This window comes from Alternaria arbusti (genome assembly GCF_024043155.1).
Source record: "Alternaria arbusti strain BMP 1465 chromosome Unknown scaffold_3, whole genome shotgun sequence".
In the NCBI taxonomy this organism is placed as follows: domain Eukaryota; kingdom Fungi; phylum Ascomycota; class Dothideomycetes; order Pleosporales; family Pleosporaceae; genus Alternaria; species Alternaria arbusti.
In genome coordinates this window covers 2,121,743-2,137,047 of record NW_026249943.1, presented here as the reverse complement: position 1 = coordinate 2,137,047, position 15,305 = coordinate 2,121,743, and the positions used below count along the sequence as shown (strand labels likewise).

At 53.5% G+C, this 15,305-nt stretch overlaps 6 protein-coding genes across 6 annotated transcripts; 3 read left to right on the top strand and 3 right to left on the bottom strand.

The window, feature by feature from the left end:
* Positions 1-142: 142 nt before the first annotated feature.
* On the bottom strand, positions 143-1,768 carry J4E86_003393 (uncharacterized protein; the record flags this gene model as incomplete). The annotated part of the gene is made up of 1 exon (XM_051443948.1): positions 143-1,768. One exon carries the CDS (start codon positions 1,766-1,768, stop codon positions 143-145), a length of 1,626 nt encoding a protein of 541 aa, XP_051305443.1.
* A 488-nt stretch (positions 1,769-2,256) lies between these two features.
* J4E86_003392 (uncharacterized protein) lies at positions 2,257-6,095 on the top strand (the record flags this gene model as incomplete). Its single annotated transcript, XM_051443947.1, has 2 exons — positions 2,257-4,927; positions 4,978-6,095. 2 exons carry the CDS (start codon positions 2,257-2,259, stop codon positions 6,093-6,095), a joined length of 3,789 nt encoding a protein of 1,262 aa, XP_051305442.1.
* A 503-nt stretch (positions 6,096-6,598) lies between these two features.
* On the top strand, positions 6,599-6,892 carry J4E86_003391 (uncharacterized protein; the record flags this gene model as incomplete). Its single annotated transcript, XM_051443946.1, has 2 exons — positions 6,599-6,668; positions 6,729-6,892. The coding sequence occupies 2 exons, from the start codon at positions 6,599-6,601 to the stop codon at positions 6,890-6,892; spliced, it is 234 nt and encodes a 77-aa protein (XP_051305441.1).
* Positions 6,893-7,075: 183 nt separating this feature from the next.
* Positions 7,076-8,937, bottom strand: J4E86_003390 (uncharacterized protein; the record flags this gene model as incomplete). Its single annotated transcript, XM_051443945.1, has 2 exons — positions 7,076-7,207; positions 7,267-8,937. The coding sequence occupies 2 exons, from the start codon at positions 8,935-8,937 to the stop codon at positions 7,076-7,078; spliced, it is 1,803 nt and encodes a 600-aa protein (XP_051305440.1).
* Positions 8,938-9,573: 636 nt separating this feature from the next.
* J4E86_003389 (uncharacterized protein) lies at positions 9,574-10,875 on the bottom strand (the record flags this gene model as incomplete). Its single annotated transcript, XM_051443944.1, has 1 exon — positions 9,574-10,875. One exon carries the CDS (start codon positions 10,873-10,875, stop codon positions 9,574-9,576), a length of 1,302 nt encoding a protein of 433 aa, XP_051305439.1.
* A 1,620-nt stretch (positions 10,876-12,495) lies between these two features.
* Positions 12,496-15,015, top strand: J4E86_003388 (uncharacterized protein; the record flags this gene model as incomplete). Its single annotated transcript, XM_051443943.1, has 4 exons — positions 12,496-12,570; positions 13,002-13,236; positions 13,392-13,495; positions 13,606-15,015. 4 exons carry the CDS (start codon positions 12,496-12,498, stop codon positions 15,013-15,015), a joined length of 1,824 nt encoding a protein of 607 aa, XP_051305438.1.
* Positions 15,016-15,305: the final 290 nt, after the last annotated feature.

Below are 15,305 nucleotides of genomic sequence, written 5' to 3'. Positions count from 1 at the left end.
AGTTGAGTGTCGCATCAAACGCTGTTATATCCCCACTCATTCCGGGCCTGTTGGTCTCCGACCTAAGATCGAGCGAAAGTTATGAAACATTCCCAAGATGATTGCTATAGAATCACAAAGCAATCATCGCAATCTTACATCCTTACTTTCTTCCCTTGCCTGGCATGAAGCGATCCAAGTTCTCCTCCAGGAAGCCATTTTCGGCTAGCATCTCGAGCCACTTCTTGATGACCGGACCAGAGTCGTATCGCCGCTGTGCAGCCTTCGAATCCTCTTCTGCCTCGTTCTGTATCTCCATCATGATGTTCGCAGCCAGTTGATTGGCTTGCGAAAGCAAATCGCTACGGCGAGCCAGGAGCTGGGTCATGTCTTCGCTGTCGATGGCCGCTTTAACAGTAGTGGAGATAGGGTTGACCGCAAGAAGCTCTTCGGGGCCTAACATACGAGGACTTGGCGGCTGTTCATTGGGGTCAACAAGATCTCTCCAGTCCTGAGACGTAGAAGCTGAGATGTCATCGAGGCGTGTGTCGACATGCGAGAGTGTATTGATCGTCAGACTAGCACTCTTGCGCAGTGAGAGCAACGGGGACTGCGTCAAAGCAACAACGCCGTAGTCGTCGTCACCAGCAGCCATGAGCGTGGAAATAGTGGTGGATACTGACTCGAGCCACGTCTCGCCGCGCTGCGGATCGAAGGAGCCAACGCACGTCGGCTGCCTGTCCAGACCGTCCAACTTCCACACTTCGTTTCCAACCGGTACGAAAGCGATGTAGTGATGCGCGTTATCCTCGACGCTCTCTGCACTATCGTGACTGGCGACGGTGTCGGTCGAAGCAGCGCGTCGCGACTTGGATCCCTTCTTGGTAGGCTTGGTCTTCTCAGTCAACAGCTGTGCCTTGATGCGCTGGGCACGTTTGACTTTGTAGCTGAGATGTTTGTCGCCCTCGAGAATGTCCATCTTCTTGGCAAACGAATTGTGAATCTTCTTCACAAAATCGAAACTCGCAAAAGCCTCACCGCGCTGGTATGGCGACAAGTCTTGCGTGAAATCTTTGAACTGGGTCAAATGCTCGCCGATATGCACATCAGATGCGTTGCTCTGGTTCATCATGATATTGATCATGGCTAGTGTCGCACAACTGTTCTGGGCGGGCAATTGGTTGGCGAACCAGACGTCCTGAGGACACTCGGCTGCCTGACCGTCGTTGCCAAATTCGCGGTAGTGGAAAAGCAGAATGAAACCGTAGACAGGCTGCGGGAAGTTGTCGAGAAGGAAGTCTGTATCCATACTGAATACTTCGCGTACCGTCACGTCGCGGACGCCCATCTCGCGGAGGATGACGGAGAAACAGGCGGGTTCACTTTCGATTTCGCAGAATCCTTGCCAGGTCTCTTTGTCGAATTTGGTTGCAGGCATGTCTGGTGGACTAGGGAAAACCGGATCGGTAGAGGCGCCGTTCTGAGGCGACGGTGGGCCTGGCGAGTCTTTTGCCTTTTTACTGATGGACTCCGACGCTGTAGTGGGTTCAGGAGGACCTCGCTTCTTGGTGTTGGGTGAGGCCGTTTTCGATCCTGTGCTTGGAGATATAGTGTCGTTGACAGACTGAGCTGTAGAGGCGCCATTGCTTTTTACTGCGATTGCAGAGACTGTATCGGCGACTTGGTTTGCCAGGTCTTTGCTGGGTATGGCTTGTTGTTGGGTTTGCTCTTGGATTCCGGCTTTTACATCCGAGCCAGCTCGGACATCGTGGACAGTCTGACCCTTCATACTAGCTGATTTGGGTTGAGAGAGGCTTAGGGTGAGTCGTAGTTTTGAGTTGAAGGAGTTCAAGTGTGTATGTGGACGTTTGGAGGTTGGAGGAAAGGCAAGCAGACAAGCATGGTGGAAGGCGATCTGTGAATGAAGCGCGGTTATCTTTTCTATTGTGGGGTTCGACAAGACAATAGAAAGCGAGCTGATAATGGTATAAAGTGAACGTGAAAGGAAGTAACCGCGTGCTGGTCGGGGTAGTAGAGGTCGGGGCGCTAGCACGTGACGAGCTCGGCGTCATCCAGTTCTGATTGGCCGGATCCATCTCAGCCCGCATCCTTGTCGCGCTCGTCGCGTAGACTCTAGGTAAATGTTTGTTTGAGTTTCACGTCCACCGACAGTCCGCCCAGCGCAACACGCCCGATCGCCCCCCGATCGAACACGCATCTTCGTCGCATCTTCCAATCCATGATCACGATATAGCCGACGCTTAACTTCTGGGTGCGATGAACGGCACACCCCAGGTTCGCCGAGGCGTGGGCGGCTTCCCATCAACACCACAGAACACGAACCGCTCCCCCAGCCTCCAGAGCCCGAATGGCACAACACCGCGACCCAACATCAAATCACCCTTACCAGACCTGCCCAAAGCCCCCGCGCAGTCAAGCTCAGGGCCCCTAATACCCGCCGACATCCTCGATCCCGCCCAACAACGCTTCTATGTTTTCGCCCTATACGTCGCCCTATGGGCATACCGAACATACGACTTCTACACGCTGGCTGTCGAGGAGGACGAATCGTTAGTGCTGTGCCTGAAATGGTGCTTCTTCGACGTACTGTTCATGTTCGGCATACCGCTACTGGAAATTCCTTGGCTGGAATGGGGCAACGGCGCCGCCTTCCTGCTGTTTGTGCTGCATGCGGGCGTCGACGTCATGCTCATGTTCAGGATTGGCATACCGGTACAGGCATGGCTTATGGGGCTGGTGGGCTTCTTGTGGGATAGCGAATTGGCCATCAGCGAGCGGAGCGTCAAGCCTGGTGCTATCCTACATAACGCCTCCCTTATTCTCGGAAAGCAGATTGTCAACATCTTGCCTGAGGGTTCTGCAGTCCTGAACCCAGATAGGCAATCGTTCTGTCTGAACTCGTCCGTCACCCAACTCGAAATCCCGATTATGATCAACCAGACCGAACCCCACGAGATGGAGATCCTGCGCATCGACATCGATACGAACGTCAACGAGACCATCATCGTTAAGAAGGGAGAGCTCAAGTCTATGTTGAAGAAGGCTAGGAAGACGCAGAAGTCATCCGACCCTGACGACCCATTGACTCTGGCCTACACGATCAAGAAGCCAGGTGTATACCTGCTCAAGAAGGTCACGGATCAGTCGAAACTTCTAGTCCGACCGCGATCTACCAACGTCGTCGTGGCCACCTGCCCGCAAGCTCGAGTGAAGCCTACTGGCAACAATCGCTGCCGTAGCGATCTATCCAACGTTGAACTCGAGGTCGAGGGAACACCGCCTCTAAACGTCAAGTACCGCCTCACGGTGAACGGAAAGCCCCGCGGCGGGTCTCAATTCCAGAATCTGCAGCCAGACGACGCCATCTCGCCCTTGTCGAAACACACATCACAAGCACTGGTCAAGAGCGGACGCGAAGACATTTCCTGGGCACGCCCGCACAAGGTTCTCGTACCTCTGAACGAATCTCTCACGACTAGTGGCTCATGGGAGTACGAAATTGAGGAGGTGCAGGATGGACTGGGTAACTTTGTAAGCTACCTGAACGTCGACGATGACGAGCGCCCACGGCCCAAGGTCGCAGGCATTCGTCAACTATTCGAGGTCCACGAGCGCCCTACAGCTTTCCTCAGAGGCTGCAGCCCACAGAACCCGCTTCGGGTGCCCAAGGGTGAAGCCGCTCGTCTGCCCGTCCAGTACCAGTCTACGGGTAAAAACGCTATTGACTCTGCGCATACCGTTGAGTATCTCTTCACACCTCAAGAGAATATCGTTTCGGATGGCTACCACAGTCCAGATGCTGTGCTGCAAAAGCAGGTCATGCGAAAGGGTGAGCAGCCTACTATCAAGGTCGCCGGTCTTTACACCATCAAATCTGTGTCGACCGACTTCTGCGAGGGTGAGGTTTTTGAACCTACTTCGTGCCTACTGCACAACCCGCCCGAGCCGGATCTCACGCTAGACAGCGAGGACATCATAGACAAATGCGCGGGCAACCCCATCGGTCTCCGCGTTGGCCTTGATTTCGTTGGAAGTCCACCTTTCGTGGTCACCTACTCCGAGAAGAAAGACAACGGCCGGGAAGTCAGGCAGCCGCCACTTCAGATTGCCAGCCTCCGCAGTACGATCGACCTCACACCGTCAGATGCGGGTCATTACGAATACACATTCAAAACCATCAGCGACTCGGTTTACAAAGAGAGGCCCCTTAGCAACATCAAACTCCAACAGGACGTCAAGCCATCCGCACAAGCATACTTCATTGAAAGCAGTAGACCTAAGCAAGCTTGTATCGACGATGTGGTTGAGTTTGACGTTGGCTTTGCTGGTGAGGCACCTTGGAAGCTCGAATACGAAATTGTCCACAACGGCAAGCGTACGAAGCGCGCCATCGAGACCGAGACTGCGCACTACGTGATACGAACAGACAAGCTCAGCAGCGGTGGCGAGTACGTCGTAGCTCTGACGAGTGTTACCGACAAATCCAAATGCAAAGAGGTTCTCAAACCCGTAGCTAGAGTCAATGTTCGTCACGAACGACCCAAGGCGTACTTCGGGCACATTGAAGGCAAACAATCAGTCTTGGCTTTGGAAAGTCGACAAGTCGGACTTCCTCTCCGCTTTACTGGCAACGGCCCTTGGTTCCTAGAGTACGAAAACTTGAAGACCAAGGAGATTAAGAAGGACAGCTTCCAAAACCCCAACTCGTGGCTTGACGTCAAGACAGATGGAACATATCAGTTGATCTCCGTTAAGGACTCTGTTTGTCCCGGCTTGATCGATGAAAAGGCCGACCAATTCGACGTATCCTGGGTCGCACGTCCCTCGCTCAGTGTTCCTGAGAGTAGCGCGGTGCTGGAAGGCAGCAAATACATCAAGGACGCCGTCTGCGAGGGTGACGAGGATTCGTTCGATGTGTCTTTAACCGGTAAGTTATCCCGAGTACCCCACGCATTGCCAAGACTAATCACATCGTAGGAAATGCTCCTTTCGACATTTCTTACCGACAAGAATACAAGGACAAGAAGGGAAAGACAGCCTCTGTCAGCGAAAAGGACTTGCACACCGTTGGCGGTCTTGCATCGATTCGATCCGAAACCTCCAAGGCTGGTACTTACGAGTACACTTTCCTGAAACTCGCAGACGCCAGGTACGACCATTCGAAGAAGCACTTCTCGCCTATCACGATTCAGCAACAGGTTCACTCACGTCCTGGTGCTCGCTTTGATAAACCTGGAAAGACATACAGCTACTGTTCACGAGAGTCAGAGGGCGAAGAAGTCATCCCCATCACGCTGGAGGGTGTTGCACCATTCTACCTGGAAGTGGAGATCAAACATCAAGGTACACCTAAGCCGGAAATCAGTGTCCACAAGAACATTGCCACAAACAAGTATGATCTCAAGATTGAGCACCGGAAGATGCACCTCGGTCATTCGTCAATATCCATCCGTAAGGTCCGCGACTCGCGTGGATGTACCCTCAAGCCTCCGCCAGGTGGTCCCCGTGTGCAAATCAGCGTTCATGATGCGCCTACCGCCACACCCCTGGAAGACCGACAGGACTTCTGTGTCGGTGAGCGCCTGTCCTTCGCTCTTAGCGGCCAAAGTCCCTTCACAGTATACTACACCTTCGAGAAGCAAGAGCGCAAGGCCTCCAACCCGGGCACTACTTTCCGCCGTCTCGCCGAGCTTCCAGGATCGTTCACTATCACCGGTCTACGCGACTCTGCTTCTGAGTGCCTTGCAGCGCTCGATCTTACCAAGACCATTCATCCAATCCCCTCTGTACGTCTCTCTGGAGGTCAAGTCCACGAGATTGACATTCACGAGGGTGGCGGTACGGATCTAGAGTTCCAGTTCTGGGGTACACCGCCTTTTGAGTTTACCTACACGCGAAGCACCAATGCAAACAAGGGACGGAAGAGTAAAGTGCTGGAGATCAAGACGGAAATCAGTCATGAGATGAGTATGAGCATTCCAGTCCAGGAGGAGGGTACGTATGAGGTCGTGTCTATCAAGGACCGGTGGTGTAGTTTTGCAAAGCCTGGTGAAGGCCATGATGGCAAAGGCGGACAGAAGATGTTGACCTACTGAGAGTGAAGAGGAAGGGGGTACAGATTTCGTCTTGATGTGCATGGATTGGCGTTTAGCGTTTGCTTTCGGACGTTTCTCAAGGTTTGCATGAGACTTTGTATTTATGGAAGGTCTTTGGCTATGGAAGGGTTTTGGTAGCGTGTGAACCAGCGACGAGCATTGATTATCGAAAACTTGATACATACAACTTGTCCCATGCTTCTCCACACCGCACCTGAGGTAGCTCGATGCTGGCGCCGGCACCATATCGATGATAAGTAGCGCATCGCGATCGCGTACCTGCATCTAGCGCTAAAGTGGACCCTTTCGCATCCTAACACAATACTGATGATATCATGAATAAAGTGACATCACAGCCACGACTAGGCTGATGGGAGCGACAAAAACAAAAAAAAGTCGTGTGTCTTCTACCATTGCAACTTCATCTACACTGCACTTCACTCCAACTCATTGCGAATAACACAAATTCTACATTACTCTCAACCACACACCAAATCACCAACATGCCTCACTCCAAGACACCCGGCCAGAGCAATGCTGCTTCAGACAAGTTCAACAAGCAGGAGGCTGAGAGTACGCTTCTCATTTCTTCTCTAAATCTTTGCTGGGATGTCACTCTAACAAATATGACAGGCAAGGGTCTCGGTGCATCAAACGCACCCGCAGCGAAGGAAGGCCACGCGCCCGGCGAAGCACCCGTAGCTTCAGACAGCGGAAACTCAAACGTTGGCGTCGACCCCAGCGCGAACAAGCCCGGTGAGAAGGGCATTGGTGGACCAAACTACGGTACACACTAGATATGCATCTCTGTCTATGAGGAGATGGTGTATGAATAGGAAGGAAAGGAAAGACGAGCAAGAGCTCTGTTGTCGTTATGAAATTACGAATATCATTGTATAAATTACGGGTATATTTTCCCCAAGTCACGCCAGAAAAGCTGTATGTGACCGTGTGTATGAACAATGTGGCCGTTATGCGTGTTACGCTGCCTTTGGTTTCGGGATGCGGAAGGGATGGGCTTCGGTGTTGAAGACCCAGTCGTCCAGGCTGATGACGTTTGGCTCGCTGAACGTCAGGTAAAAGTACTTTAGCGTTTCCGCCATCCAGAAGCTCTGTAGGCGTGTTAGTACACGCTCGATGTCTTCTGACAAGAAACTAAGAGTCGACTTACCTCCATGCTGTCCGCCCTCGGTGGAGAGTCGGCGGATACGTCTATCAATGCAGAGTTACCGATGTCAGTGTCTGTGGAGCGCTGTATAGCCGTCCACATATCCCATGCAGCAGCTTGCCATTGCTGCTCCCCTGTGATGCGGTGCATGATGAAGACACTCTCGATAGCCTCCGGCCTGAGAATGTACCTTCTATCATCGACACTGATGAAGCCGCTGGGGAGGCGGAGGTTTGCAATGTTCTTCAACGGATCCTTTTCGTCCGCAGCATTAGATGTCCGGGATAGTATACCATCGAGCCATGCTTTCTCGTCCCATACGCAGGTTGTCGTGTTGTCGCACATGAGGAGATGCGATACTTCGGGCATGATACCTGCGGGCGATGCCTTGTAGGCCCAAACACAAGTGTCTGCCAACTTCCGACCGATCGTGACATGTTCGTCGTTCTGGAATAGCTTTCCGCCGAGGGCAAACATGCCACCTGTGTAGCATGCCAAGTGTTGCATCTCTGGGTCCAACGCCGTCGTCGCACCTTCGGCACGGACAAATCCTGACATGAGCATGTCGGAGTTCTCTGGGGTTGATGGCCTGAACAGGGCATATTTGGATGCCGTGTCCATCGCTCTCTCGTACATCTTGCGATAGATGGCGTCTTGACCACCGAGCAGCGCATATTGCTTGCCAATATACTCGTACGTTGAATCAGCCATACTCCCCAGGGTGAACCCACTGTCAGCAGTGAAGTCCGCAGTTCGAGCGTTGACAATGAGAGGCCACATGCCCGGTAGCTTGGTCTTGTCCTGCTGTTCTTCGAGAAGTCTGGTTACCCTGTTGACCGCGTCGTACCATTTCGGGTCCCCGGTCAATTGCGAGAGGCGTGTGAACTCCATGGTCAGACTTCCGATCTCCGCAAGGAGGACCTGCTCGTCCGCTACCTGTGGTTTGCCCTCGCCCGCTGCACGGAACTGCCATCGCGTGATTGGTAGGTGGTTGGGTGTATCGAATGCATGGTATAGCATCTCGCCCGCCTCCTTCGCCTTGTTCAACAACCTCTGGTCCCCGCTGAGCTCGAAAGCTGCCAGAAGACCACCCAAATGCCGTATGTTCGTCTCGAACACATTGATGTGGTCCAAATCGGTGTACCCAAAGTCGATCTGTTCGATATCCTTAATGGCGGACGAGAACTCCTCTTCAAATCCCATTATGTATAGTGTGTCGAGCGCGTCGATGAGGGTGGCCGCCCAGCCTCCAAAGTGATCCGCTGCCTCTCCGCTTATAGGTCGGACTTCGTCGTGCATCCATGCGTGGCTTCTGTAACTCTTCCAGCATTTCAGGAATTGTTTCTTAACCTCTTCCTTCCTCGTCTCGCGTATGTTCTTGGCCGTAGCATCTTCTTGTCCAAAGTTGAATTGTATGGGCGGTAAGGCTTTCGGTTCGCCGGCTGGTAGTGGAACGAGGGATTCGATGCGGTTTTTGAAGGGGACCTTCGTCCAATCGAAAGACTTGTACTTTTGCTCTTTCTTTGGTTGTTGGCTTTGCTGGCTCCCCGGGCCTTTGTCGGCGTTTACAGGCGCGTCGCCAGGCTGCTCGTATGGAAAGCTGAGGGACCAAAGCATGTACAGGAAGCCCACGGCGAGGACGGTGTATAGCCCATAGCGTCGCAAAAGCGCCATGGTGTATTACAAGAATTAAGTAAAAAGGGGTACAAAGAAGGGAAGAAGACGGACGCGCAAGACGATGTCTGCGCATTACGAACTGTGGGGAGGCTGATGACGGCGGTTCCTGCCAAGTCGGGAGGCGGCATCCTTGTCGTACACTGGACCCTGTACCTGATTACGCGCCGCTCTCCACGTCCGGACGCCCATCATTGCATCATCAAGACAAGTGCGACGGAGAATAGAATGCGATCCGAGATGCTGAGTTCGGAGCACGATAGCTAGCCCGAGGAAGCTTTAGTACGGTCATCATATTCACCTACTCGGCGCGCACCTTGATTTAACACGAAACTTATCAAGGGGATCGCGTACCACAACGTCAACATGCCTCAGATACATTCTGTCCAAGGCCACTGATGATGTTTGGAGCATATTCGAGTCACAATGGCAATGTTAGCTTCATCTTCGATACATAGCGACGCACCTCACCCCCTTGGTGAATTTCATCCACGTATGATTTGACATGTTTTTTTTTCTCTGTTATGTACATCTGGACTCAGCTTCTATGACAGCGAGAGATTTGTATGTGACACCCGCAATTGTTATTGCAACTGCGCAATGGTCGTCTGTGTCTTCTGCTATGTTCATTCCTTCCTACTTAGACTCTGCTGGTGGCAGCATGACGACGTACTCCCTCTCACTGCCTCCAAATTTGAGTATGTCCTTGTCCCTCAGCTCAAAGTAGCGACTCGCCTCGAGATCCTCTCCGTTGAGCTCTGTGCCATTACTGCTTTCCAGGTCAATGATGTAGGGCTTGACCTTTCCCTTGTGGCTCTTGACACCGAATTCGTCTTCAACCGTCTTTTGTATGTACCGAAACTGGATGACTGCGTGCTGTCCACTTGAGCTAGGGTGGTCGAGAACGTAATCGGCGACTTCCCGAGATCGTCCCAGTAGCCAACAGCTCTTGTTCCAGAGTTCGATGGTCTCTAGCACATCGTCGCCCTTGAACACGAAGATGCGCCAGGGTTGTGAAGCGGGCGGTTTGCGTGCCTCGGGCGGCTCGTGGTACTTGAGGGAGATCTTGGTGCCTTCTACGCGGTTGGCAGCTTTGGCTAGCGCGCCAGTAGGCTTGAAGTTGGGCTTCTCCTTGTCAGGCGGTGCGCCGCCATACTTGGAGGGTGGTTGGGCCGAGTCGTCAAGCCCCCGGAAGGAGACTTCTTGTGAAGGTAGCGGTTGTTTGGCCCGCTTGTGGGGCGGCGGTGAGCGCGAGGGCGATGGAGAGCGTGTGCGCCGGTGACGTTTGGGCGGTGGAGATGTGGATGCAGAGGGCGAGCGGGTGCGCGGCTTGCGAGAACGGTACGGTATGGGCGAGCGTGAACGTCTGCCCTCTTTGGACTTGTCGCGGCGGCGTCGCTCTCTGGACCGCGAGCGATCTCGCCGGCTGTGTCTGTCCGTAGAGCGATCGCGCTTTCTGTTCCTGTCTCCGTCCTTCTCGTGGGAGCGATCGCGCCTTCTGTCCCTCGAGCGATCTCTCTTTCCGTCGCCCGATCTTTCTCGCCTCTTGTCGCGTGACCGGTCTCGTCGCCTGTCTCTGGATCGGTCCTTCCTCCGCTCTCTTGATCCATCGCGCGTCTTCTCTCTGGAGGAGCCTCGTGGCTTCCTGTATGGTTCCGGCGACCGTTCCCGCCTGCGGACAGCGCTTGGCTCGACTATCGTGGCCTTTGGCTCACGGGCGTTCGGTACGTCCTCGGGCTTCCTCTCTCTCGATCGACTTCTTGAGCGGCGACCAGATGCTATCGAAGGCTCCTTCCCAACGCGTTCGGATCCATGTCTCGACAACCTGCTCGGGCTTCCGTTCCTGCTTGCGACTGCCGAGGGCGAGGCAGTCTGGCCTTGGACTAGCTGTTGCGTAAGCAGCCGTCGCGCGCTGTAGGGCGACAGGTCTCTCGCCATATCGGGCCCGATTGCTGAGCACTGGGGCGCAGTCGCGGTGTCGAGATTGGGGGCGCAATGACGATCCCAACTTTTTCTCTAGTGGCTGGTGGATACAGCCAACGTCAACGGGCTTCCTGGGGGCGGTGCCAAGTCGCCTGCACTGCGGTGGTAGCCGGCTAGACCATTACACCGTAATTAGTAGTGGGCTGCGCAAAGAAGCAGAAAGGAATGTGACTAGTACGCAATAGCCGGTTAGCGATTGAAGCTGTCGGTCGCGACTTCCCCAGAGGCCCAAGCTTCCTGCAACTTCGTCACGGCGTCGCGCTACCGCGCCTCATCTTCATCTCGTCTATTCGCTGCATGTACACGGCGGCGCCACTATCCACTCCAAGGCGCCTATGTATACGATATGCAAGGAGCTTGTGTTTCTCTCCCACCCAGTCGGCCCATTTGGCCCCTGCAGCAGCGTCTTCAGCCGGATCCAGACAGGTACGGCGTGGTTTGCGGCCCCGAAACATGACAGCGGGCGTTATGAAGGCGGCCAAGATGGGCGCCTTGCAAACGTAGCCAAACCATCGTCCCAGTGCCCGCAAACTCTCTGGCGATTGCCTTTCCGCCTATCTCTCTCTCTTCGCACCATATCGTAGCCCGAGCGCCTGTAGTTTCCATCCTATCTTCATGCCTCCGCTGTATTGCTGCCACTGAGTGCGGCGTGCGCAACGATCGCGCAATGCCGTCCAAGCGAATCCTTTCCTGGTCAAAACGCCAGTCTAGTTCGGAGCCCTACTATCGCACTGGGGGGTTGCTATCGATTGAGTCGATTGAGCCCGAGTCCAACACCGACGTTGAAGCAAAGGTACGATAACAGGCACAGAACCATGTCAGTGCGCTGCCAAAGACAACGGCATCTTATGCACAACGAGACGACCCGTACACCAATGTCAGCGACCGTCTGGAAGTCGGTGTCTGCAGCTGTCTTGTGGTGCCTTACCATTCGCTAATCATCTCTTCCAGACTACGCTGAAAGTTGAAAAACGACGTTCAACTAACCTCGTCATCTTTCCATCGGACGACAGACAACATGTATCCAGTCCTATCACACCCCAGTACGATACAGCCGTGTTCAAGACTGTCACGACCCTCCAGACTGCGTCTAGCGACATGTTGCGCTCTCCGGTGCCCAGTACGATTGCATGCTCGAGATCTGCCTCCATAGAAAAGCCTCTGCCCAGTCGCCCACGGTCCGCCTCGGTACCATCGATTGCAGAGCTACCCGCTGAGCTCCCTGGTTCTCTTCTCTTAGAGAATCAAGGGTTTCCATCCTGTACGACTCCAGTGTCCGTCCAACCCACAATCCAGCTCTTTCGAAGGGAGAGTCACCCACCTGACAAGCGCTTGAGCCACGGGGGTACATGCTTGAATGCATTGGATTTGGTCCCGTCACCATTGAATCATACGAGAAGCGTTCCAGAACTAAGCTCGCGGTATAGCATCATGAGAAATGTTCCTACCAGCGATGCACTTGATTCACGTGTTATGGCCCAAGCCGGCCTACCAGCGGCATTGGATGACAAGTGTTTGAACAAAACCGGAATGCGGAGACGTTCGAGACCGGACCTGATTACTGCGCTCTCTGCCATGGACGGAAAGGTTTCGACAAACAGAAGCGACAGGCGTGGTTCTAGTCAGATGCGGCAGGTCCAAGAGAAGAAAGTACGTGATCGGGATACCGAAAAGCGCCGACGCAGCAGTCAAAATGAAGTGAGTGCTGTTTGTTTCTTGATAGAGGCGTGTTTACTGGACAAACAAGAAGACTGCATAACGAAACAGTTTCAGAAGTTCTTTGTGTACCATCTCCAACTCTGATGCGACGATGTGTGCCTGAGTTAGATGTACTTCTCTGCCGTTAGGCCATGGCATCTGGCTGCTCGCTGGCAATGTATTGTTGTATCCATGGATCCGAGGCCTGGCAGGCGAATAGTGGTGGTGTCAGGTTTCACATTTTCATGTTGCGCGGGCGGCACTTGCACAAACCGTCACCACTCTAGTCTCATCGCCATGCCTCTTTCTCTGCCTCGTAATGGCCAATTCGGGCCGTTTCAGCTGCCCAGCATGTATTGCATCCAAATACTAACTATACCCAGGCGTCTACTGCGACCAATTCATCGACGCGCAGCAGCCAGATCGACGAGCTAAAAGCGATCATTGCCACACAGAACCAGACAAACTCCGTCCTACAATCTCAGTTCGCCGCCTTGAGATCGTCGCACGAAGCACAAGTTGCAAGCCTCGTGGACGCACACTCTGCGGAGGTTGCATCTTTGAAAGATCACATTCGGTTGCTTCAGGAGCAGAACAGCAAGCACGGCCTGCACCAGGGTGAGTACCCTTCCAAGTATTCCTGCTCAGTCCACCACTATACTTCACTGCTTTGTGAAGACGATCTCTCTCAACGGGTTAGATCGATCAGTAGGGCTTTTCGAGCTGTGCATCCGTGACACCAGCTATCAGTTCAGCATGCTAAACGTGTCTAGTGTCGAGGAACAATACTTCGCTTGTCTCGGATAGCGCTGAGCTGCCACACACGTCGATTCGCGAAACCCCGCCGATTGCTGAAGACCCCGACTTTGTCTGTCCGGTCGAATCTGAAAGCAAACAGCGTTCACACCGGCGATCAGAAAGCAGCCCAGAGATGGTAATGATACACCCGCTCTCCTTCTGAAACCGACTGCTAATTTGGACTGCCAGGAGAGCTTGAAGCGGAAGCTCAGCGCCACACGTCGACCAGAAATGACAACTCGGAACCTGCTTCCAGAGCTCAATCAGTACAGACAAAACAATGTTGCTCTCCAACAGCAGATCGAATCATTGATGGCGAAGTTGAACGAATCGAAGAAAAGCGAGAGAGAGCTTCGTTCAACACTAGGACTGACCGAGATGAGATGTGCTGAATTCGAGGACAAGGCAACGCACGCTGACAAGCTTGCCAAATCCACGCAGGCTCTGCAAAACACCATTGATCATCTCGAGAGCCGCCTCGAGATCGCCAACACTGAACGACTGGACGCGGAAGAGCAACTTTCGAATCTGATAAACGGGAAATCACCCTTCGACCTCATCTCAAAAGGACCACCTAGTACGAGCGACCCAGCTTCCGATGGACGTATGAGTATGAGTACGGTCTTCTCGAGCGCTTCGCCTATCAGTTCAGAGCTTGACTCGCAAGAGAACGCGACGCTAGCTTCTTTTGTTGCGCACATTGAGCGTCTGCAAGACCAGGTCAGGGAGAAAGATCGTCGCATTGCGAAACTGGAGAAAGAGCGAGAACAGCTACGACGGGCACACAGCGAGCTAGAACAAGAGCACAAGAAAACTGCCGGTCGTTCAGGCACACACCACCCAGACACGCATATGGAAAGACTTCGAGCCGCAATCTTGAATCGCGAATCCGTAATTGAGCATCATAAACTCTTGTTGCAAGCGGAAATCAGACGGCATGCGGCAATGAAGCTTCACATGGCTGGGGAAGGGGAAGACAGCTGGCCGGAGCTTGCCTCCATTGCGAGACGGGAAGACATCGATAGGTGGATGGATAGGCTCCACGAGCGCTTGAGGAGGGAGCAATCTAAACAGAAGGGAAAGGCTCTTGCCGATACTCCGGATGTGCAGATAGAGAGCTTGCGACAGGAGATCGACTTCTACGTTAGGGAAATTATTCTCTTCAAGCTCGACATCAAAGGTTACAAGAGCGACATTCGAAAGCTGAAGAAAATCACTGCGCAAATGGAAGCTTACGGCCGGACGAGCGATCTGGAATCTGAAGCATGTTCTCTCAGGCCAACAGCTACACCTGTCCCCTCGTATTTCCCGCCGACCACACCAGAGCTCGATGGCGCCAGTGTTGTCTCGCCTGCTATAGACGAAGGTCATATTGTGACTGCCCTGGGAGGATCCCCGGTTGCTATCTCCCCATTAGCTCCCTCGCGCGATCGGGACCGCGTCTTCATGGCACCAAGAAACTCACGCGAGCTCGACATACCAGCAACATTATATGAGGTGGCGCATAAGGATGACTACGCAACCGGAGCTGATCTCATGAGTGCGGGGGCCTCTTCAAACTTGGTCTTACCGCGGACAGCTACGGTATGTGCGCGCTGACGGTGTTAAGAGCCCAGCGTCTAACTCACCCAGTGCAGCGAACTTATCACAAGCTTCCCATCACCCAACTCAGCTGTACCACATCAGCGCGTTATACACAAACGTAGTATGAGTGAACCATCACTTGGGGCGTATCAGACCTCCCACGGAGACCATGGACCGATTGCGGAACGAGTGGAAGGTATAGAAGGATGCTACTTGAAGGCACCAGTGAATCGCAGACGCTCGACATCCAGCGCGCACATTGCGCAAATATTGTCAGCGAATGTATTCGCCGAGCGAACTTCGCC